We start from the raw sequence: 24,060 nt of genomic DNA, 5'->3' as shown, positions 1-24,060 counted from the left end.
ATTTAAGCCATCTTGGAATGCAAATCAAAGAGCAAATTAAATAGGAGGGGAATTGAGAAGGAAGTTATACATTCCTTCCTAGGTAAGTACATCTCCAGTAATCTATTGCAGTGCCCATCAACAATGATCGTGTAGAAATATCCAAGGTGGTTTAAAATGCATCATATATTTGGTATATAACCCAGCATCACTGAGATAAATAGCAATTTGTAAGATTGAAGCAAAGGTTCCTAGGAATAAAAATAAAGTAGCCAACTCTTGGTTCAATCTAGCAGTAGATATTTATCTCAAAGACAGTGTTATATAATATTATATAGCATATGATACCACTGAAATTACGGAGTATAGATATACCTTGTATTTTGTTCATTTGGTTCGATCTTACAAATTGATATCTATCCTAGATACACTGGTTGTATTCCATATATATATATATATAGACACACACACACATAATCCTGTGAAAATCTTCTTTCTAAATCTGATGCAAGTAATAGTATTATTCGTATCTAAAAAGTGCTCTGAACATAATATTTTGCAAATGACCTACACAATAGAAGGATGAGCCACTGCAAAAAACAAAATTATATTTACTCAGCTGATTTGATGATATGAAATTTTTTTGGCTTGTTATTTAGAATGTCTTTGCTCTTTTGCTAACAGGAGACATTTGAGAGAGAACAGAATGAAAAAAGACTCTCTGTTCTAATATAATTCTAATATATGTTATGATATTGATTGACACTACAAAGCAAACTCCCAAATGTATTTTCTAATTTCCATAAAGATTGAAATCTGTGTACTGCCTGTAATGGTATTTAGAAGCAGATGAGTTCTTGTAAGAAGGGATACTCGTGATCCAAAATTTATCCACCACAAATCAGAGAAGATATACAAAGCTTTTCTCACTTTACCATATACAAATACATGGTCATTTTCCTCAAGTGGATTCACCATAAATAGTGACAACATTTTCCTTTGTGGATTCATCATAAATAGTGACTACAAAATACAAAATTATATAGCATTCAGTCCAATGTACAATTTCAAAGAAATAATTTTGTGAGAGAAACTCTGCTATGCACCTCCATTTTCAGCCAAAGATATCTTCTGAGTCAGCTTAAATGATTGCTTGGAGATGCAAAATTTCCTTTTGGTAAAGCTGGAAAACTATACTCGAAAATCACACACCAAGGAACTGCTCAAGATTATCTCTAACAATTGACCTTACAGGCACCAAGATATTATCAAATATAACTACGGAAAAATGATTTTTCCATTCAGTTACAGATGCAAAGGGTGTAAGACCAGCCATCACAGGAAGAACAAAGAGAAGGGCATGAAAAATAAATTTCCGAAGCAAAAAGGGAAACATATGTTGCTTCTCTCTGACCTCATGGTTGGATGGAGGGCCATTCAAAACATAGAGCACCAATGCCGGAGAGTAAGCAGAAAAAGCATGCAATAAACAAAACGCTTCCCACTGAACCAACCAGCAAAATCCACTTCCACCCAAGCTCTCTACAGATAACTTACCAGCATACCCACATATAAGTCCCAGAACAATCAAGATGATGCTTGTGGGCATAGTCTGGCTTGAGCTTGAAACAGTGCGGCGTAGTAGAGAAGAAGCCAAAAGCACAATGACTGCCAAACCAAACAGCATGCGCCCAATCACAATAATTTCACATATAAGAGTTTGAATGTGCGCCATCATGGAATTTACAGGGTTGTAAAACCATGAAGATTTCTGCGATTCCTGAAGATAGTGACATCAAAGAGATGATTCAGATTTAGGCGAATACATCTTAATTCATAAAAAGTAGAACTACAGTGCTGCGATGTCTCTCCTGGGAAAATTTTAATTACCTTTGTAATGTCATGGCATGTCTGAACTTTCTGCGATATATTTACCTGTGAGTACTTCCAGCTACCATATGCAAGAGCAAGTAGCATTAGCATCAAACCAGCCACCAAATGGTCTGCACATGTTCTATTCAGATCTACATATGCATTATTCAACTTTTTATCAATGAATTTGCTCTCATTAAATGACGCTTTGGACTGGTTCAGAGCTATACTTTGCCTCTTTAATTTATTTGATTCTGCATCCACATACATCTTTTCTTCCTTGAGACGCAAATGCCTCATTGATAGTGCAATCTCAACTTCTCTTAGTTTATTACACCGTTCCTGTTCCATAAGAGACTTCTCAAATGCATTAGACATTGAATGAGTCCACTCAGGAAGTGGCACTACACTTCTTGAGGTGTAACCTGGCTGTCTCTCAAATTGTCCATTCAAAACAATCTGCTGATTAGGACTAGCACTTGACATGCTGGATGGTATGTCATTTTCATTTATTGCACTTGGTAAATCAAAATTATTATTTTCAATATTTGCACCTGTACAAGCTGTTGTATCAGTTGCAACAGAAGGGTTATTTGGCATGGGAACATATTTACACTCTGCAGAGTCGGACATTAAATTTTCCAATTTTTTACTAAGTTCTTCAATTTCATTATTGACAATACCCATTTCAGAATGAGTCAGTAAAACATTCCCAAGGCACTGATTTGTTTGGCAGATGTGATTATTGAGATCTTTGACATGGAAACTCTCTGTTATACAGCTTGTGGTGTAACCTGGCTGTCTCTCAAATTGTCTATTCAAAACAATCTGCTGATGACTAGCACTTGACGTGCTGGATGTTATGCCATTTTCATTCATTGCACTTGCTAAATCAGAGTTATTCTTTTCAATATTTGCACCTGTGCTAGCTGTTGTATCAGTTGCGACAGATGGGTTATTTCCCATGGGAAGACACTTACATTCTTCAGAGTTGGACATTAAATTTTCCAGTTTTTTACTAAGTTCTTCAATTTCATTTTTGACAATACCCATTTCAGAATGAGACAGTAAAGCATTTCCAAGGCATTGATTTGTTTGGCAAGTGAGATTATTGAGATCCTTGACATTGAGACTCTCTGTTATACAGCTAAATTCTTTACAATTTACTCTATAACTTTCTTTAGGAAGGTTGTCCTTATCATTTGAAGTAATCTGCACGTCAGGTTTTGTAAATCTCAGTTTGTGAAACTGCTGAACTTCATCTTTCATTCCACTCCCCTGTTCAGAGCCCAAACTGCCAGAACTTTGTTCGACAAGCCATTTGTAATCTGTTTTCTCTTTGAATTTGCCTTCTGGGTTTTCCAAGGTATCTGCATATTCTGCTAGTGCGTTCTTAGCAGAACCTTTTGTGGCTAAACCAGGCATCTGACCACCTGAAATCAACGTATTCTTTTCTGAGATGCACGATGTCATTTTCTTCTCATAATGTGCTTGCTTAACCCGTGTGATTGTCTTATAAGTGCTTGTGAATGCTGCTTTGAAATCCCTTACAAGATGATTGCACTCACTTCCCAAATCCTATACAAATAAAATGTCAATATTTACTACCAGAACAACAAGTACATTTGTATACAAATTATCATAAAATTGAAAAAGATTGCAGTTTTGTCAAATATACAGAAAAATAGGAATGTGTTGTTATGCTTGCTCAACTCCTTTTTCTTAAACACGGGGAAGCCCTGAAAAGATCTGTATGAAGGTGGTCATAAAGTACCTAACGGGAAGTAGAATTATAATGGCCAAGATCTTAATATTCAGCTAGGCCTGGTTGACACATAGTAAAACAGAATTTTGAAGCACAATCTAGCTCTTATGATGTTGCTGAAGTTTCTATTCTTACTCTAATTTCTTTCTCCAATATAGAACCAGAAGCTATAATGTCTGTAAAAAGTGAAAATCAACACGTGTATTTGATTTCTATTGTCAACTACCACATGTTCTGTTGTACCCATACAATTTTTTTCCTCTTTAGTCACATATTTGTGTGAAAACAATGGTCATTTGCCATCTAACCCTTCATTGTGAAATCCTTGTGCCTCATGCCTGTTTCTGAGCATTTTTTAACTATTATTAATTTCATCTCATAGCCAAAATCAAAAGCTTTTCAATACTGAAAGTGAAAATTGGAGTTCAAACTAGGAAGATACTGGTAAGAAGAGTAAAACATGAACAGAAGCCAAAGATGTGCAATGTCTAAGTGCTAGCTAGGCACATTGCACATGATTGGTGGCCTGGTTGACACTTCTCAAAAGTGGTGAAAGATGTTACATACACATGCAACATGTACGATTGGGCTCAAGGAAGTTAAAAAGTATGTCCTAGTGACAATTAAAGGCACATTAGCACACCGTGTGTGATTCAAAGTCTCAGAGATGTTTCATGAGACCAGACATATGAGTGTCAAAGGGACTTAAGGGGCACATAGGCTTAATTATTGCAAATCAGCAGAAATCAAAAATAAAAAATTAAAGCTCTTGTTCCATCTTAGGCATTCACCTATAAATAACAAGTTCCAAATTTTTTCTGAGTCATTGCATCACCTCCACTTTCAGAAAGTTAGAGAAAAGATTCAGATTTTCAGAGGTTCAAAGGTGTTGAGTTTACTACATTAATAAATTTTCAGAGCATGTTCACAGAGAGCTTGCATGGAAGTAATTAGGAATTTCAGCACCTAAATTCAGAACATGAATACTATCATTTTCTGAGCCCCCATGCACACACCATGAGGACATCTACTTATGGCCAAGGGTCTTATGTGCACGAGAACCTCCATCTTCAGAGCCTGTGCCCAATAGTTTTCCAGCTAGAGTTTTCAGCAGGGTGAAGACAGTTAAAACTCAAGTTGCCAAGACTGTTTAGGGTTTCATTACCACAGAATACTATTCCCAAACAGTAAACACTTCATGCTGAATACACACTTGTCAAGGATATCAAGCTAAGGCCTCTACGCATGCCTGAAAAATAACTTCTATAGGAAAATCATTATGGAAAGAAATCTGTCCTTTGCATTGAGGTTATCAGGATGACTTATTTCACAATGCCCAAAGCGTCAAAGATAAAATAGATTATTTCCAGTTTCAAGAAATCTCAGCAATGTTGACAACTGAAACTGGCTACTTTTGGAACATTGTTAGTGCAAAGACTATTGCAAGAATTTATTTTCATCTATGCTGTTCTAAGCTGAAAGAATTTTGTATTTTGAGCAAGCTATTTTCAGCAGAGAATTTCACCAATTGTAGCTTTATGACTAACTACTGCTGAAATTATTCTTCAAGTTTCTTATGTGTTGTTTTCTGCATTAATTTGGTCAAACCATAAAACATAAAAAAAATAGTGATTATTGAAGGCTTTTCTCTGCAGTCTTTCCTTAACATAGACGTGTGTTGCCATGTATTCAAACTTTTATTATTCAATTTGCAAAATAGTCTCTGTTTTAAATCCTATCATTGTGTACATTCCCTTTCTGCTGTCTGCTTTCTTTGCCATGAAGCATGTCTGTGTACACCTGATATAGGTTAGATTATCTATGTTCAAGCCAAATTTGAAGAAGAAAGACACAACAAACTAAGGCACTGAACATCCATGGCCATGGGCTCCCTAAGTCCACTAATCCCTTATAAGCTGGTCATATAATCCTAAACTAGTAGAATATGAAAATCTGAAATTGTATGCAAATGTGAAATTAAAATGCCTTAATATGGATTTACCATGTAGATGTTAACCTATTTATGATGTTTAATCAGAAAGTTGAAGTGGCAGCAAAAAGGAACAAATCAACAACTTAAAAATGCAAGAAACTAAAAATAAATCATCTCACAACACAAGGTTTATGTGCAGAAACACTTTTGGGGAAAAACTCCACCAGGAAGAGATGTCAAGCATGTATTATTTTAAAATGCAAGATTACAATATATTCACTTCCATCACTCCTATGTCTTGATTTTCCTAAAATCTCCTAAACTCCCTCAAACACTCGCAAACAAAAGTTTCTTACTTTCTAGTTTTTTCCTCTTACAAACACTTTAAAAACCTCATAAACAATGCTTTCATCCCGTTAAAAATTGGACAATCAAGCTGGTTGTACATCCCAACGATCCTCCTTGGAAATCTGCAAGCTCGCTTAATGTAGGCTAATGTAGGTTGCAAACCAAATTACTAACCTAGGCCATTTGGGTGCCTAGATTGTTGTTAGTTCCCAAGTGATTTAAGACATTTAAGTGATTTAAGACATTTAATTACCATCCCAAAATTGATTTACAGTATCAATCAACCTCGTTAAAAGTTAGCTCCCAGAACCATAGTAACAACCAAGATGCTTTACCCCAGTAACTAGCTTCTAGCAAATAAGTTTTACTACCACCCAATAAACAGAAGTTACTGCTCTGGTAAAAACATGATGATAAAAAATAGTTACCATTTTCAATGAAGCCTTCATCCCTTATGAGTTATTTATAAGCAATAAAGGACTAATTAAATACAAAAGAATTACCACGTTGCTGGCATCTTAATTCTAACAAGATTTGAAGGATATTTCTCTTCACGGGTCTTAGACATTCTAATCTAGATATGATAAGTTGTAATCTGAACTCTAGACATTCTAAATGTTGTCATTCTATGCTATTTTTTGTTATTAGAATAAAGCAAAAACTCTTTAGTGTTGTTGGTCTTCACTAGTTTTTTTGTTGGCTGCCTTACATGGGCCCCTAGTCCCAAACTAAAAGTGATATCAGGGCTGGTCAGCACGTTTGGATTGCTAAAGGAGCCAGTATTGAGAGCTCTGAGAGTTATGCTGTGGGTGTGTGGATCTTGTAACTACAAAGAGTTGAGGAGAAGACATGGCCCATAAAAATGCTGAAATGTCAAAGATGTTGAAGGCAATGGTAGCAAGATTGGAAGCATTAGAAATCACAAAAAGGAGAGGTATGTCACTCTATGCTGCAATGGGAATTTGAATGTTAAAGAACTCATTGATTGGATTGCAAAGACGGAAAAGAGCTTAGATTTTAAAAACCTTGAAGACCAAAAGAGGGTTAAGCTCGCTAGTACCAAATTCAACGGTTGTGCATCCCTATTTAGATATCATATACAACTTGACAAACAAATGAGGGGAAAAAAGATAATCATAATACCACAAGGTGGAAAAATTGAAATAAAATGGGAAGAGTTGAAAAAGAATCTTAAAGGTCGTGAAATAAATGAGAAAAAAATGTTGGGATCAACAAGTGTAGTCATGAAGAAGCTTATTGTTGAAAACAATGACGCACAACCCTCCAAGGGAATATTTTTACAATAACAGACAATCAAATATGGTGGGGAATGAATATGTAAAGCAAAATGAAATGGAAACAATGTTAGATTCATAATGGAGCCAAAAGACAAAAAATGAAACTGAAACAAGCATGGAATCGTAATACAAAGAAGGAACCGCAATGCAAATAACTCTAATCTATGAAAGTAAGTAAATGACAAAGAGGGGAAGGAAGTTCACCAAGATCCAAACCTAGAAGAAAATTGTTAGGCCATGAAGGAAATTGTAATTGAGCAAGATTTGCAACCAAGAGACTAAAATTTGTAAACCCTAAAGATCTGGGGCTCCATGTAAGGGACGACCTAAAGGGTAAGGGATGACTTGGAGGAGCCTAGTAAGGGTTGAGGTCAACCTTGACCTCATTTGCACAAAAAGTTATGAGATCCAAAGTTCTAACAAAACCTATAACCCTAGATCCACATTTTTATGTCGAAAATATGTAACCTGTACCTACACACAGGAAAGGGAAACTTTTGCTAGTGGGGAGGGGCTTACCTTAGTCAAGCCCTGGTTGAGGAATCAAACTTAAATTAAAATAGATATAAATAAAGGAATGCTAACATGAAGTAGAAGTAAATCCAACGATGGAGAATATCATCCCAATGTTAATGCATTTGTGTTTAATATGTGATCAATTGTGTTAATGCAATAGCCTTGACTCAACACAAAAACCAAAAGGAAATCATGTAAGACAAAAACTCATGTGTGTCAATACTTGCAATTTTGCCCCAATGAATACTTAGATGCATGAAAGTGTATCTCCTTCTTAATGGCCAACTCCAATGAAGAAAGAAGCTAAATCTAGGAGAAGGAATACATGATGAAGATCTTGAATGCTTCAATGAATGCACTAGCTTGAACATTTGAGCGTGGATTACTTGCATAATTATGGATATATTGCTTATAGAACTTGTAGATGATCAAATCAAGTGAGAAGACCTCATTTTATAACAATTTTGGACATCAAAATCGAAAGGGTCAACTATACAAGGAGGGAAAATGATAATAATTTGTGTCAAGCTCGGGAACCAATAGAAATTGACCATTACCTAGAGGTGCAAACTTCCAAGAAAAAGCCTCTAGTCCAAGAAATACTGGGGTGTCGAGAGAAAAATGAAGATTTGTAGAAAAAAAAAGTCAAAAATGCATTTAAATCAAGATTTTTGTGATTGGAGGAATAAATGAGTAGCCATGCATAGAAATCAAAGCAAATTAAAGTTTTGTGCAACACTAGAAGAAGAACCTTGATTTAAGTAATTAAATGGAATAAAAGGCCCTAAGGTAACAAATCACACTAGGGAGGGCTAAAAGATCTTATAAAGCAAGTGTGCACTTTTTAAGATGGCGCAAATAATATAAACATAATTATTATTTATTTATTTCAACCAACTTAGTACATATTAAAACATTTTCAGAATCGTTCATAAAATCCAAATCTGGACTAAGAATTAATTTCCAACTAAAGATTTGTGGATGCTTTCTTAGACTTGCAAGCCAAATTAGAGTTTCTCCTTGTTACATCCCAATTTTTGACCTAGCTTGAAATATAGCCGTTGAGGTTCGCATGAAGTCAGTTGGCAGTTTAATTTGATATAATCTGGCAAAATGGTAAGATGGTCGTTATGACTTGAAGTGAAGATGACATGTTAGTTGATCGTTAATCGTGAATTCATGGAATTAAGATGAAAGGTTAACTGTTATCACTATTTATGATTATATAATTTATAATTTAATTACGGAGGAATTCCTTGCAGGGAGTAGGTGGTTGTAAAAGCATCACTAGTTTGATTTCGGTCTCAATTTTCCAAGGTATGTGGTTTTCAACTTCTGTAATAATTTCAATTGATGGTATTTCAAGCTTTTAGTTAAGAAATTTTGTCTAATTGATTTTAACAATAAATCTTATTCACATGAACCTGAATGATATAATTGTCTTCCTATGAAACAAAGTAATAACTATATTCTTTGAGTATGTTAGATGTTAATTTAGACCTGGGAAAACGGGATGTTACATATGGTATCAAAGCGTTGGGTTCAACACTGAAACCTTGGGTCCAGCACTGTTTTTAAAAAAATGAAAATGCAATGTTGAAAAAGATTTAATTTGCATAACTGGATAATCACACTGGAAAATCATTCAGAATAGCCAGGAAGGCTGAAATGATATAAAGTGGACAAATGTATAAACTATTAAAAAGATAAGAAGGATTGGCAAGTTGAGTGGTGGAGATGGGGTTTGACAACCCACATTTTGAAATCCTTGGCCAGGGTGGAATTAGACAGATTTGTTGGAAGAAGTGATCTATGTTGATTATCCAGATGCTTCAGTTATTTTCTGGAATAACTTTTGGGACTTCAACCCACCTGAATACTCAGATGGCAAGACCAAAATGATACATATGCCTTATCCCTAGAGGGAGGGCCATTCTTTGTTGAGAATGAAAAGGTTAAAATGGGTCCAAATGCCAAGGCTTGTGCAATCCAAACACAATTTATATAATTTTGATAAAATGTTATCTAAATTCATCATGATCGGGTTTGTCGACCCAAATTAAAGACAAATGATTTGTTACCTATTTGAACTTGAACTGAATGAAAACAAAACTATGAACCATGATCCTCTCTAATGTTGGTTAAACGACAAGATCATTATGTGCTCTAGTAAGGAGTAAACACACTTGCATAATTGGAACTATTAATGCTTGTTTACAGATGTAAACTTTGGCGAAATGGGCATGGAAGCCTGAATCACAGAAATGGAAAAGATGAATTTCCAAGTATTTACAAATGAATGATGAGAATCTTAGGAATTGTTTTAGATGCTTATGATCTTGATTTGATATATGATGATCTTGCATAGTATATCATGTTTTTACCCTTGACTCACTACTATACATGTATAATACACATGCAATGTTGACTCTACTTATTGAGCTATTGTATATTGCTTTGGAGATAAAGTGTATATTCTATCATGAAATGATTGTTACAAAGAAATGCTATGGGCAAGAGGCCGAGATTACATAATGGAAAAATATGGATCTAATAATCTTTTTCAGGTGATCTATAAGTTTACCAGGATGATCTACCCATTAATAAGTGCCTTATGCCAAATGTGTAAGTGATTTAAGAACTTGCTAGCTGAAGAATTTCAATTTTGAATACTTATCTTACTTTCAGTCATTGAACCCTGAAAATCCTCTTAAATGAAGATATCAATATCGAATCAAACTAATGATATGGTAAGTGTCTACATAAGTATGACAAGAATATGAAATAGAATCAACTCAACCAATGCTGAGATGACCACCATTACGGTAAAGTGAACTCAAGTGAGTACATGTTCAATTTTATGTTACCATGCAAGTATCTTTCTGGAAACTTTAAAGTAAGAATGGATCTTGAGTTCGATTATGATTTTGATTTTGAGAAAGAAATGATATCACGATGCTATACATGTATACCTTATATTTGGAATATTCTTTTAGTATCTAATTTGCAGAGATCATCGAGGATGATGAACCACAAGGGGAATGGTACGTTACATTCCAATTTTAAAATACTCCTTTATAATGTTCATTGCAATTTCAAGTTCATCGAGGATGATGAACCACAAGGGGAATGATATGTTACATCCCAGTTTTTGACCCAGCTTGAAATATAGCCATTGAGGTTCGCATGAAGTCAATTGGCAGTTTAATTTGATATAATTTGGCAATATGGTAAGATAGTTGGTCGTTATGATTTCAAATGAAGATGGCATGTTAGTTGATTGTTAATTGCGAATTCATAGAATAAAGATGAAAGGTTAACTGTTATGATTATTTATGATTATATAATTTATAATTTAATTACGGAGAAATTCCTTGCAGGGAGCATGTCAAAGGGGTGGAAGCATTGTCAGAAAAGAATTAGGCAGGGCATCACCATCACTGTGCAGACAGGTAGAGGACCTAGCAATTTAAAATAGGATACATCTATGGAACTGCATGAGTTATTTAAATAAATAATTTGATTAAAATAATTGAGTTAAAATATAAAACATATCTTAAAGGATTTTAATTTATCTTAAAGGATTTTGATTTATCTTTTATTATATTGTTTTTAATAATTATTTATAAACGTAAATTTAAATATAAAGTGATTTAGCACCATTATAATTTAATAATTAATTAAGTGATGTTGCTTGTTCATATTAGATTTTAATAACTATAATAACTTTTCAAACCTTTCATCTCCTTTTCCTTCTCATTTTTTCCCTCCTTTCTTTCTTTTTCTTGTAAAGCTGATTTGAATAAGTTTCAAACATAATCTTGTAACTAAAGGTAGCCGTAAGGTCTACCCCAATCTATATTATGGATTCCTTATGGTCTTTCGGCATTCTTTTTCATGCACTCTTCATCGGCTTTCCAATTCTTTTAGCATTCCCAATCTTTGTTAGCTGTTTGTAGAGATTGAATCTAGTTCTAATTGTATTTTCGCCTTGAATCAAATCAATATCATTTCCGCAAGCCACTGAGCTAGATAGACGGGTTGATACTAGTGTGGGCTCATCTCAGGAATTGGTGATAGAGAGAGTCACGTAAGCTACTCTAACTCGTGTAATTTTTTTATGCCTTCCTTTGGTATTATGACTACAGAACTTAATCCTTGAGCCGACTGAACAATATGGGGTAATAAGACCCAATTTGTATATAATACTACCGTATTTCATTACAAAGGTTATCGTTTTTCCTTTTGTGGTAAATTACTATGATTAATGCTTGAATCTGTCATTTTCCTTTAAAAGTTTGTCATGTTCTTTGGAAGTTTGCCAACTACCTTATACAATAACATTGCAATCATTATATTCAAAATCTGACGTCTTCTTTCATATATTCGAATATGTAATTTCTCTAAACCTCTTCTTAAGTAAGATATCAACACAAATGAAATCAATTACAATCTGCTTTAAATTTAAATAACCGAGAATGAGTTAAAGAACCCAGAACACCAAGGAATTCACGAGGAGGATGCTAGTATGTGGTGAAGAAGGTGTAAAGCATCTTGTGAATAATAATCTTAAAGCATCTAGGAATCACTAGCTTGATGGCCTAAGAATGGTGAAGAGGTGGAGTTAAAGAGAAATCGGTTATGATTAATTTAATTAATTAAACATTCAATTTGAAATCTTTTAATCACAGACTGTGAGCTGCTGGATGCATGTAGTCTTCTTAAATAAATTGACAAAACTGGTTATTCTGAGAATTCCTAACACTTGGAACTCACCCGCTGTGTAGCCAAGAAAAAGGGTGACAAGGTGAAAAAAGGAATCTGTAGTAACACAATTCAGTAATCAGTTATGACAATTCAATATTTATCATTTTAATATGAATTAATTAATAGCTCATGCATATCCTTGTTAATGTGATCTCTTGCTGCCAAGTCGTATGGTGAGTTAATTACCAGGAAGCCCAGTGGATGGCAAGATGACCTCTGCCTATTCCGAGTAGGGAGAACCTTTCTCATTAGAGACAGTGTGGGGATAAAGTTGTGGTCCAAAGTTGGGTGGTTAAGCCCCTGACAATGTTTCACCTCTCCTCAAGATATTGGACATGCAACAGACAAAGATAAACTATACATTCAATTGTTAATCGGAAAATAGGTAATATCACTTTTATTTATGAGGAGTTAAGATTAAATTGAGTTATTTCATTGTTACTGTTAATTTACACCTAGATATGAGAGATAGAATCATGAATTGCTTTTCGTTTATATGAATATTGATTATAAGCATATTTCTAATCTTGAGATACTGTCACAGTTAAGTAATCGAAGGGAAAGGAATCTGAAGCCCTAATTGATTGAGAGATGACTACAACCCTAAATGATTCAGTGGTATCGGAAGCCCTAATTGAATCTGTGGTATTGGAAGCCCTATTTGAATCAGTGGTATCAGAAGCCCCAATTGAATCTATGGTATCGAAAGCCCTAAAGCCCTAATTGAATCGGTGGTATAGGAAGCCCTAAGTGAAATAGCAGTACCAAAAGCCCTAAATGAACCGATGGTAAAGGATGCCCTAATTGATACAGTGGTAAGTGATGCCCTAATTTAAATATAGTGGTATTTAATTGAAATTATCATTTGATTTTGAGATAGCGGTTTTTTAGATGTTAGTCATCATGTGAAATTGTTCTAGCGTATTTGTGGACTAACTCGAGCGGTTCCAAAAGCATCACTAGTTTGATTTCGGTCTCAATTTTTCGAGGTATGTGGTTTTCAACTTCTGTAGTAATTTCAATTGATGGTATTTCATGCTTTTAGTTAAGAAATTTTGTCTAACTGATTTTAACGGTAAATCTTATTCACATGAACCTGAATGATATAACTGTCTTCCTATGAAACAAAGTAATAACTATATTCTTTGAGTATGTTAGATGTTAATTTAGACCCGAGAAAACGGGATGTTACACTCCTAAAGAGTAGAGGCTTGGCCTAAATAATAGGAATCTCTCTCCAAACACCTATAACTACTCAAATGAATCTTCTCCTAAAGTGTAGAGGCTTGGCCTAAATAATAGGAGTCTCTCTCCAAACACCTATAACTACTCAAATGGATCCTACTCTGCTCCCTAGTTCCCCGAGTGGTTATCCAAACAACGACCAATTCTCCCTAGAAAATAGAAAACCTAAATAAAATGTAGAAATTATCATTAGAAGGTCCAAAAGGGCTCACAAAGCACCTACAAAGCTCCAAGACCCTCTAAAGGAGTCCCCTAATCCTACCAGTGATCTACAAGAACCCAAATGATAGGTCAATTCTCTTGTCAGAGATTGCTTGCCCTCAAGCAATCTGCACCTGCACATCGAAATTAAATGCCAGGATCTCATATCAACCCTTAGAACACTACTCCAACGATGCATTGCAATGCTCTGAAGTAAACATCACCATGCTCAAAGTTGTGAAGCAACTCATCATGGTCCATAAAATTAAGCGCACTAACCATGTGATCAAATCAACCTAGCATGTGTTGCTATCATGAAAGAGAACAACCTCAATCCAACTAAGAATGTCACTCTAGATGAAGCCATAGGAACCTCTAATGTCAAATGGTGGAAGCTCAACATTATGCCAACCACTTTCAAATAAAGAATGATGCAAATCCCCCCAACCCTTCCAACCAGCTCTCTAAAACATAATTCTCCATGGGAATGTTGCACCTAGATCCTACAAACAAAAAGGTCGTCTACCTTTCCAACTATCTGAAATATCCTATTGCTCCAAACTAATTATCCAATTGACACAACATTGCCTCTCTAACCTATATCCCAAATCAATGTCCATACTAAAGAAGCAAACTAGCAAGCCTATAACACGTGGCTTCCTCCCCAATTAAGGGAAACATACCAAACCAAATATTCATCCCACACCTATGCATTATCCAGAATAGCAAGTCCTCTCTAGAAGGGTTGAATGCAAAACAAAATGCATCCCACATTGTAACCATTATGTGTTGCACTAATTGACTCCTCTAGGAATCTACAATCAACAGTAACATTCCATAAATGTCTCTATGTACCAAGAATCATCCAATGCAAATCATTGTGTGAGAAATCCACACCTACAACCACAATCAGCATAACAGGCTCCTCAACTTGATACTAAATATACTCTACCCCATGTGTCATCATCATGCTCAAACACTATGACAATTGACCATAAATAAGTGCACCAACCATGTGATCAAATCAACCTAGCATGTGTTGCTATCATGAAAGAGAAAAACCTCAATCCAACTAAGTATGTCACTCTAGATGAAGCCATAGGAACCTCTGATGGAAAATGATGGTGGAAGCTCAACATTATGCCAATCGCTTTCAAATAAAGAACGATGCAAAGCCCCCCAACCCTTCCAATCAGCTCTCTGAAACATATTATCCATGGGAATGTTGCACCTAGATCCCACAAACAAAAAGGTTGTCTATCTTTCCAACTATCTGAAATATCCTATTGCTCCAAACTAATTATAGATGGATTGTCCAATTGTCACGACATTACCTCTCTAACCTATATCCCAAATCGGTGTCAATACTAGAGAAGCAAACTAGCAACCCTACAAGACATGGCTTCCTCCCCCATTAAGGGAAACATACCAAACCAAATATTCATCCCACAACTATGCGTTATTAGGAATAGCAAGTCCTCTCTAGGAGGGTTGAATGGAAAACAAAATGCATCCCACATTGTAACCATTATGTGTTGCACTAATTGACTCCTCTAGGAATCCTGAATCAACAGTAGCATTCCATAAATGTCTCTTTGTACCAAGAATCACACAATGCAAATTGTTGTGTGAAAAATCCACATCTACAGGCACAATCAGCATAACTGGTTCCTCAACCCAATATTAAATATAATATACCCCTAGTGTCATCATCATGCTCAAACACTGCGACAATTGAGCTATTAAAGCCACCGAAGAAATCATCACAGCAATGTAGTTGAGTCCCCATTGTCTTCTCTCCTTATGTACTTCTTGGTCATACCAACAGCCAAGTCTCTATACAATGCTTATTTGTAATCAGGATTGTGCCCAGCAATCAAATGCGAGCAAGTAACTACCTCCTAGTTGCAATCAACACTAATTTGAGTACTCTCTTCCAAGATGAAGAGTTGGGACTCTTGATGGACTCCTAGATCAACATCAACCAAAGGGACCATCAAAGTCTATGAATTGCAAAGATCTCCATTCAACAATTCATCCCTACCTTTTGAGCCCATGAAGGGCTCTCAAAGAGAGATGACTCATGACCAACATGAAGAAGACTATGCAAATAACCAAAAAATTCTAAGTCAAACCTCTCCTCATAATCATGCAACTCTCAATGCACATCTTCTTTAACAAACACAAATGGCTCTACACTCAATTGGAGTGTCCAAGAATGAAGCACTAAAGCTGTCATCATCCACCTGAACTAAGGCTGCCAAAGAAGTTGTAACTTTACCATGGATGATGAAGCCAAACTCCAAACTAAGTTCATTAAGCTCATTTTCTAATACTTGAAGAGCCAATTGAGTGCTCTCTAACATATCCTGTGAAACCTCAAGCTTGTTTAGTTGTTCATGCAAATGCATACAATCTCATTTCATTTCATTGAGATTGAGGAGATGATCTCGATCAGAAAGTGGATGCATATAATTTGATTTCATAGTATCCAAAGCTTCTTTAATTACCTAGACGTGTGCATGGGAAGATTCTTCTTCTTTCCTTGTCTTCTCACTAGTTGTTTTTTCCATAGCTGATTCTCAAATAGCTTGTGAGTCTCAATGAAGCTCAAATCTAGTCTTCATTCAATTTCAACTAATTTTGTAACAAGGTTACTTCGAACTTTGAATCCTCACACCAAGCCTAGGAAACATGACTAACATGGCTGTCCTATCCATGAGGTCATTTGAATTAACCTAAGTTGTCAGGTCGAGCTTGGGGACGGATTCAAGTTTGGGTTCATGGGTTCGGACAAAAAAAAATTCCCATTTGGGTTTGTAGGTGGGTTCGTGAGTATGTATATATATATTTAAAAAGGAGAGAAACGTGCATAATTGTAAAACTAACTTACTAAGTCATTTCATAGTATCAATATATCAATGTTACTTGATCATCGATCAATGCCAAATGTCAAAGATAAACATTAAATACTCGCTTATTAATCTATGTTCATAATTGTAAATAAAATCATAGATTGAATTACTAAATTGCAAAATGAAGTTTCAAAACATAAACTAGTTCATCAAATTGACAAATAATAAAGTTCAAAATATAATGATAAATGACAAATGTTTAATAGTTTATCAATGATCATACACTTATAGTATCAAAGATGCAAATGCCCTTCAAGGGTTAAATGAGTCATCAAAAAATGAGGGATCAATGGCTTCATCCCCAACTATATCTACATCCTCATCATTCGAACCCAAACCGGTTCCACTAGCCCCAAATGTTGTCACATTTTCTCATCCTCCTCAACATCTAGCAAGGCAATTCTAGCTAGATCTTGGATGGTCATATCCAAGTCAGCAATCTCAAGTAATACATCCCACTACTTCTCTGGCCCCTTCTTATATCTTGGATCCTTGCATGCAGGAGGTGCCAGTTGTTGTGAATATATACCAAGTCCTTTGTTTTCCTAGAACCCAACTGGTTATTCACTGAGTGGATAAAGGAGTATGTACTCAAATTCCGCCACGTAAGTAGCACCATCCAATGGCATCCATTTTACTTTGGTTATTGATAGCACTAAGGTTTGCATTTTTTCTTGAGACAAAGTCTGCAAACTCTATTCTAACATTTGATGCCACCTCAAGATCGCTAAAGAGCCTGCTAAATGTCTTCTTATATCCACTAGGAACCTCGAGATCTCTATATGGTGTCATCTAGCAAGAATAGAAATTATCTCAGTGCTATAATACGTGGGAGAAAGTGCATATGCCAAGAGGTGTAAAGGTGTAGTCATAAAGGAGTATGTACTCCAATTCCGTTTAGCAGCAAAAGAGCTCTCAAGGTAGAGAGACAACCAACAAATTTTTTTTAAAATAGAAATTGTAAATTTCAAATTATAATACAATAGGAATTTTAAAGTGCTAATTCTACAAGCTAAGTGGCCATAAAAAAAGGAGAAAAGAAGGAAACTTAAATACCTACTTGTGACAGGATCTTAATGGCAAGAGGTTGGAGGTATATGTAACCTTGCCCACATAAGTACCACCATCCAATGGCATCCATTCTACTTTGGTCATTGATTGCATTAAGGTTTGCATTTTTTCCTAAGACGAAGTCTGCAAACTCTATTCTAACATTCGATGCCACCTCAGGATCACTAAAGAGCCTACTAAATGCCTTCTTATATCCACTAGCAACTTCGAGATCTTTGTATGGTGCCACTCTACCAAGAATAGAATTATCTCAATGCTATAATACATGGGAGAAAGTGCATATGCCAGGAGGTATAAAGGTGTGGTCATCTTGTTCCAACAATGTAGAACAATTTTCTCCACCTGTTTGTAAAAGGTTTCCTCAGGATCCCAATCTCCTCTGAATGACCTGGGATGTCAAATGATGTTCATGTAAGTTATCTTGATGTAGTGATATTAAAATTAAAAATCTAAATCTCTCAATAAACAACGATAAAGTATTGTATAAAAATTTAAACTTACCATTTTCACTCTCTCTAGCATGGAGTCCATGGCATCATATATGTCCCCCAAACAAAGCTCATCAATGTCAGCAAACAAAAGCATAGACATGGCAAGCTTAGTGAATTCTAATACATATTCCACCCTATTCCAAAAATCATCACTCAATATCAAATCCTTTACAATTTTAGCCCTTGTGTATTGGCTTGCTTCCATCCACCCCATTGGTTGCTAATAACCATTTGGCACAATGCTTCTTTCACCCTCACAAGCTGTCTAAGGATGACTGTGTGTGAAGCAAACCTTGTTTCAGTGACCTATCACCATGTCAATTCAAATTGTAAGTTGTTTACATATTTCAAATATGTAAACAACACAAAAACATTTTATTCAATTATGTAAAGTATGTCACAAAATGATAAATGAAACTAAATAAAGTTCTAAATTTCCTTCAATAATTCCAAGCGGGAGAAATTTCTGAAAATTGCTTACTACATATGGTGATTTGTCACAAACATTTGGATCTCCTCATCCTCATACACTTTTTTCACCCATTCAATTTGGGTGCCATTTGCTTTCATCACCAAGTTCAAGGAGTGGACAGTGCATGGTATCCAAAAGATATAATCATATCATGCTTTTACCAAAGCACCTGCAGCCCTACAAACTTTAGCATTGTTCATTACTACTTGGACAACATTGTCAACTCCCACAAACTCTATGGATTCAATGAGAAGCCCGGCAATAAAATTTGTATCCTTTACCTACCCTTCACAATCAACCACCCTCAAAAACATTGCCCCCTTAGGGGAGACAACAATCACACTTGTTTATGAACAGTTTTTGCAATCTTTCCATCCATCAAAGACAATACTCACCCCCATTTGGATTTAAGAATCTTTATTGGTTTGAGGGGGGTTTCTACATTCTCTCTCATTATGCAATATGGTGGTTCTCAACTTTTCATATCCAGGGCCTTAGTAACCATGAGGTGCTTCTTTTAGCATGCCTACTATTTGAGAAGTCGACAACCCCTTCTTATATCCATCTAGGGGCCCCTCACACATGCTAATCCCTTGACCTGCAGGGCCTATGAAATGATGCTTAACTTGGTAATATGAGCTTCTATATTGGATTTGGCAAAAAATGCATTTTCATATATACCCTCCCCATCCAACACATTGTTCAATTCTTGTTGTATACTTCTACAAAGGAGAACTTTTATCAATTTTAATTCTTTGGCATCCCTCCCCACCCACTGAACTTTGACTACTCATTCTTGCAATCTATAACAAAAAAGAAATTAAATTTAAAAATCAAAACTTATACAAAAACATGATAAAATTTTAGAACAATGAAAAAACTAAAAACAAACTATCAAAGAAACAAAGGGAAGGATCAAATGCATATCTGGAACACTCAACATTGATTATTGGAAGGATTTGAGATTCCACAAACAATCTCTACAACATTCTCTTCAAACTTGCAAAATGGCCACACCAAAACGAGAGAGCAAAATGAGAAAGCAAATGAGAGATTAAATGAGTGAAATGTTTCTTATTTGGCTTCTTTTAGGATTGCAAACAAAAAACTATTAAAAAATTCATTGTTTTATGTTTTTTTTTCAGTCACTTTTTTGGCCCCATGGGACGCAAGGCCCCCTGGATTCACTGGAGTCCACAGTGGGTCTGGGCAGGGCCCCTATTGGGGGACTATGGGTCCGCCTGGGTCCCACTCAAATCCAACCCAAACTCGAGCTCCAAGGTCAATGTCATCTTTCATGGCCAACTATGTACATCAAGTGGCAACAACATTATGGTCAAAAGTAGATCCATCCCAAGGACCTATACCATATGTAGAGACCATTTCATCTACACCAACAGTCACATAAGATGTGAAATCGTCATTAGCTGATTCGAAAATATCTCTATATGGGTTATGCCAATCACATGCACTAGTGTGATCAGCCTTGTACTATAGCTCTACGTCCAAGCTCCCTACAAGGAACATCACAGGTAGTTGGTTCCTCTTTCTTTTCCATCTGCTCTTAAAATATATCATTTTTATTTCCTTTTTCGTGAACACCTTGCTTTCTTTACTATAGCTCTACATCCAAGCTCCCTACAAGGAACGTCACATGTAGTTGGTTCCTCTTTCTTTTCCATCCGCTCTTAAAATATATTATTTTTCATTTTTCTTTCTTTGTTCTTGCACCCCTTGCTTTCTTTGTTATTTTTTGACTCTTCTTTCCTTTGCTACTAAATGAACTTTTAGATACCAAACTATAATCATCCTCATCATGAATGCCCATAAATTGTGTCAAGTAAAGGAGATTATGCATCTCCTTAGGAAGAGCAATACTTAAGGTAGCTGGTCATAATTGCCTCACTGATTATGATGCAAGAGCATCTTGGGTCAATGAGCAATCTTGCATCAACCAAAAATATTTCTTGTTTTTTGTACCAGTTTGTAGTTCGTAAAGTAGACATTGCTTCTTGGAGTTTTGAGTTGTGTGTGGTCAGCATCTTGTTATGGACCTATTTTAGATCTTTACCCTAAGAGTGCAAAAGATGATGAGTCATTTGCTTCAAGTTGTGTGTTGATTTCTCTTGTTGCTATTTCTGTAACAAACGAATTTTCTTAACTAAAAAGAATGGAACTAATATATGATTTCAAGTAGAAATGAAAGTAATACTTCATCTAACTTCCAAAACATAACATCTTATAATCCATTTCATGAGATTTTAACTGAAATAATGATTAACTGAAATATCATTCAACTGGAACAACTACTAACTGAAATAACCATTTCCTAACATTCTTTGTATACAAGTAAATTACTGCTATTTTTACTATGATACAAGAGGAAACAAATGCATAGCAGATATAGAAAGAACATACAAAAAGTAACTGGTGAGTCTTTAACTGATTGTGCAAGCCTCGGCTTTCAAATAAGAGAACAAGCATTGACTTAGGCTTAACCTCCCAACCGCAAACCATATCCATCCCCACACAATCTTTTGAAAAGAAAGGCCCTCCTTATCCTGGGGCTAGGCTTGAGGTACTACTAGTCCAACCATCCGAGCAATACTGGTGTTTAGAATGCCCGCACAATTATGGATAGACATGTCTGAATAACTGGCACTACCGACATCATGTGATCTTTGGAAGGCAAGCATGCCTTTAACGACTTTGGCCAAGGTTTTTGGATGGGTTTCTAATACCCGATCACCACCGCTCAACTTGACAACAGGAAAACAATATAAATAGACATGCATGAGCTATTAAATGATTCTTTTAAAAATAATATATTTATTGTATCACATCTGATTCTGTTTCATGTTCTTGCAGAGTTTTCTCCCATCTCTTCACCCTGTTCTTTGACCATATAGTTGGGTGAGTCCTAGGTGTTCAAATCCTAGAGTAGTCCAACTCTTTTTGCTGAACCTCAGCTGGTGTAATGAATATTATATATTTTCAATATGCCATAACACAATCTTTATCACCTGAGAACTTCTCTTAATGGACTTACAAGGAATATAGTTTGATTTTGAAATCCATCAGTAACAAAGACATCTGAACATATCATATGCATTTGATCTTGACTCAACATGGGAAGAATGGACTCATCGAATATCTATTTGATACTGCAATTCAATATTAATGCATGGAATTCATGGACACATTTCTTACTACTGTAAATTTGGATGCAATTATATATATATATATATATAAAACAAATTATGATTGGAAAAGTTGACCACATAACCTGGTCTAGAAGACGTGGGCTTGGCTTGACTCTATGCTGCTGACTCTTCTTGACGTGGGCAATCCGAAGTGCAGAGCTCAGGGTAACAATGAATACTACTGGTCCTTAATCATTCACAGCAAAATAGAAATGAGAAAAACGTAGGAGAGCAAAGGTATAACGTGCACAATATGTGTTTTTGGTTCTCCTGACCTGAATAAATAAAGGAGGCATTTGAAATAATAAAGGCTTCCAAGAACAGATAATGAAAATGACCATTATCATTAAATAGTTATACAAAATAATTGATGACAACCAATTCGATAGGATACAACGGTTATATTTAGCTACTCTTTACACATGAATAGGAAAGAAAAATCAATTCAATGCAACGGTTATAATAATTTAAATTAGGTCAAAATTTGGGATGTAACAATTTCCTATAATATTCTTCCAGCAGGGTGTGATTTTTTACTACGCAGTTTCCCATGTTGACGTGATGTCTTGCACGATTGGGAGCCGACTCCTTGATTGTGTTTGAATCTACCTTTAAAAGCCCATGAACAATTGATGCCCATTTCTTGAGTTATGGTTTACACCTCCAAGGTAGGACCTATATAGTAATTAATTGCCCGACTGGCCGACTTGTGGTCTAGCTAGCTATATAAGAACTTGGATTTAATGTAGGAAAGTATCATGGATGGTAGGATAGAAGATAGCTCACAGAAGGTCTAAAGATTGTGAATTTCAAACTCTAATGTTGTAATGTCACTGTATGGCCGCAACCTGGAAGGCCTTACAGTCAGGCATGGTGTTGCTAAATGATGGTATATTTTATCATCAATAAATCTATGAAATTATATTGTCTCTTTGCTGCAATTTTGTGTTTTCTTCCATGTGTACTCTTGGCAAGCTGTTAGGTGATTGGCTCTAATCCCTAATTGGATCCTTCTAACCGGCCTTGTGCTAGGTGGTATCAGAGCAAGGTTTTTTGTCCTTGTGAATTTGGGATCATGGAGAACCTTAATTGGATTGGTTGTAGGGTGGTAGATCTGAAATCTAACCTATAACTTGCAGAACATTACACTCTTGCAAGAACTATTGTCCAAATGGTTTGAGGTAGAGGAAATGCAGATAGCAGTGTACATCTTGAGGATGTTAATGATGATAAAGAAGCAGTACTTAATCCTAATCCTGAACCTGAAGTAGAACAAGATGAGGAAAGGCTTCTGAGAGTTTTCTCTAGGGCAAACTCCAGACTTGTTGTTGAAGTTGCTTGTTATGATGGAAGACTTGAGACTAATGTTGTATCGGATAGAATCTATGAGACAGATAAATACTTTGAATATTAAAGCACGCCTGATAATAAGAAGGTTACGGTAGCAGTCACCAAGTTGAAGGGTCATGCTTCACTTAGGTGAGACCATTTGCAAATTGGAAGGTGGAATAGAAGGAAAAGAATAGATCAAGACTTGAGCTAAGATGATTGGCAAGATGAAGAAGTTCCTTCCTGCTGATAACCAAGTTAATCTTTTGAGAATGCAGAATTTAAGGCAAAAGGACATAAATGTCAAGGAATAAATTGAAGAATTCTACAAATTGGATATCAGATCTGGACATGTTGATGATGAAGTGGCGAAGGTGGTGATGGAGTTCAAATTTTCTTGCAAAATTTTGACCTCCATTTAAGTAATAATATCAAAGTTTCAAGGGGATAAAGTATTGTCATATAAAGACTATGAAGTTATACACTTTGTTGTACTTGAAGGGTGTACATTTAATGAGAGGTCAGTGAAAGTCAGTCAGAAAGAGAAAAACTATGCCATTACTTTTGGCATGTCGAATTTGATTACTGACTATAGAATACATTATGAGTATTTCATTCCCCAGTTAGAACACCAGATACATAGATCAAAATATGA

General features: G+C 35.6%; 1 protein-coding gene across 1 annotated transcript in view; it reads right to left on the bottom strand.

The window, feature by feature from the left end:
* Positions 1 to 757: 757 nt before the first annotated feature.
* The window catches only part of CPR5 (protein), an 86,793-nt gene continuing 63,490 nt past the window's right edge, over positions 758 to 24,060 (bottom strand). Inside the window, exons 6-7 of the mRNA XM_089804629.1 lie at positions 1,870 to 3,429; positions 758 to 1,759 (exon numbers count right to left, since the gene is read on the bottom strand). Of these exons, the coding sequence (XP_089660755.1) occupies positions 1,184 to 1,759; positions 1,870 to 3,429 (2,136 nt within the window). The 3' untranslated portion in view covers positions 758 to 1,183. The remainder of the gene's footprint in view (positions 1,760 to 1,869; positions 3,430 to 24,060) is intronic.

The sequence above is a fragment of the Cupressus sempervirens genome, chromosome 10 (assembly GCF_028749045.1).
Source record: "Cupressus sempervirens isolate cs-2001-9-10 chromosome 10, ASM2874904v1, whole genome shotgun sequence".
Classification (NCBI taxonomy): domain Eukaryota; kingdom Viridiplantae; phylum Streptophyta; class Pinopsida; order Cupressales; family Cupressaceae; genus Cupressus; species Cupressus sempervirens.
This window is presented reverse-complemented; position numbering and strand designations above follow the sequence as displayed.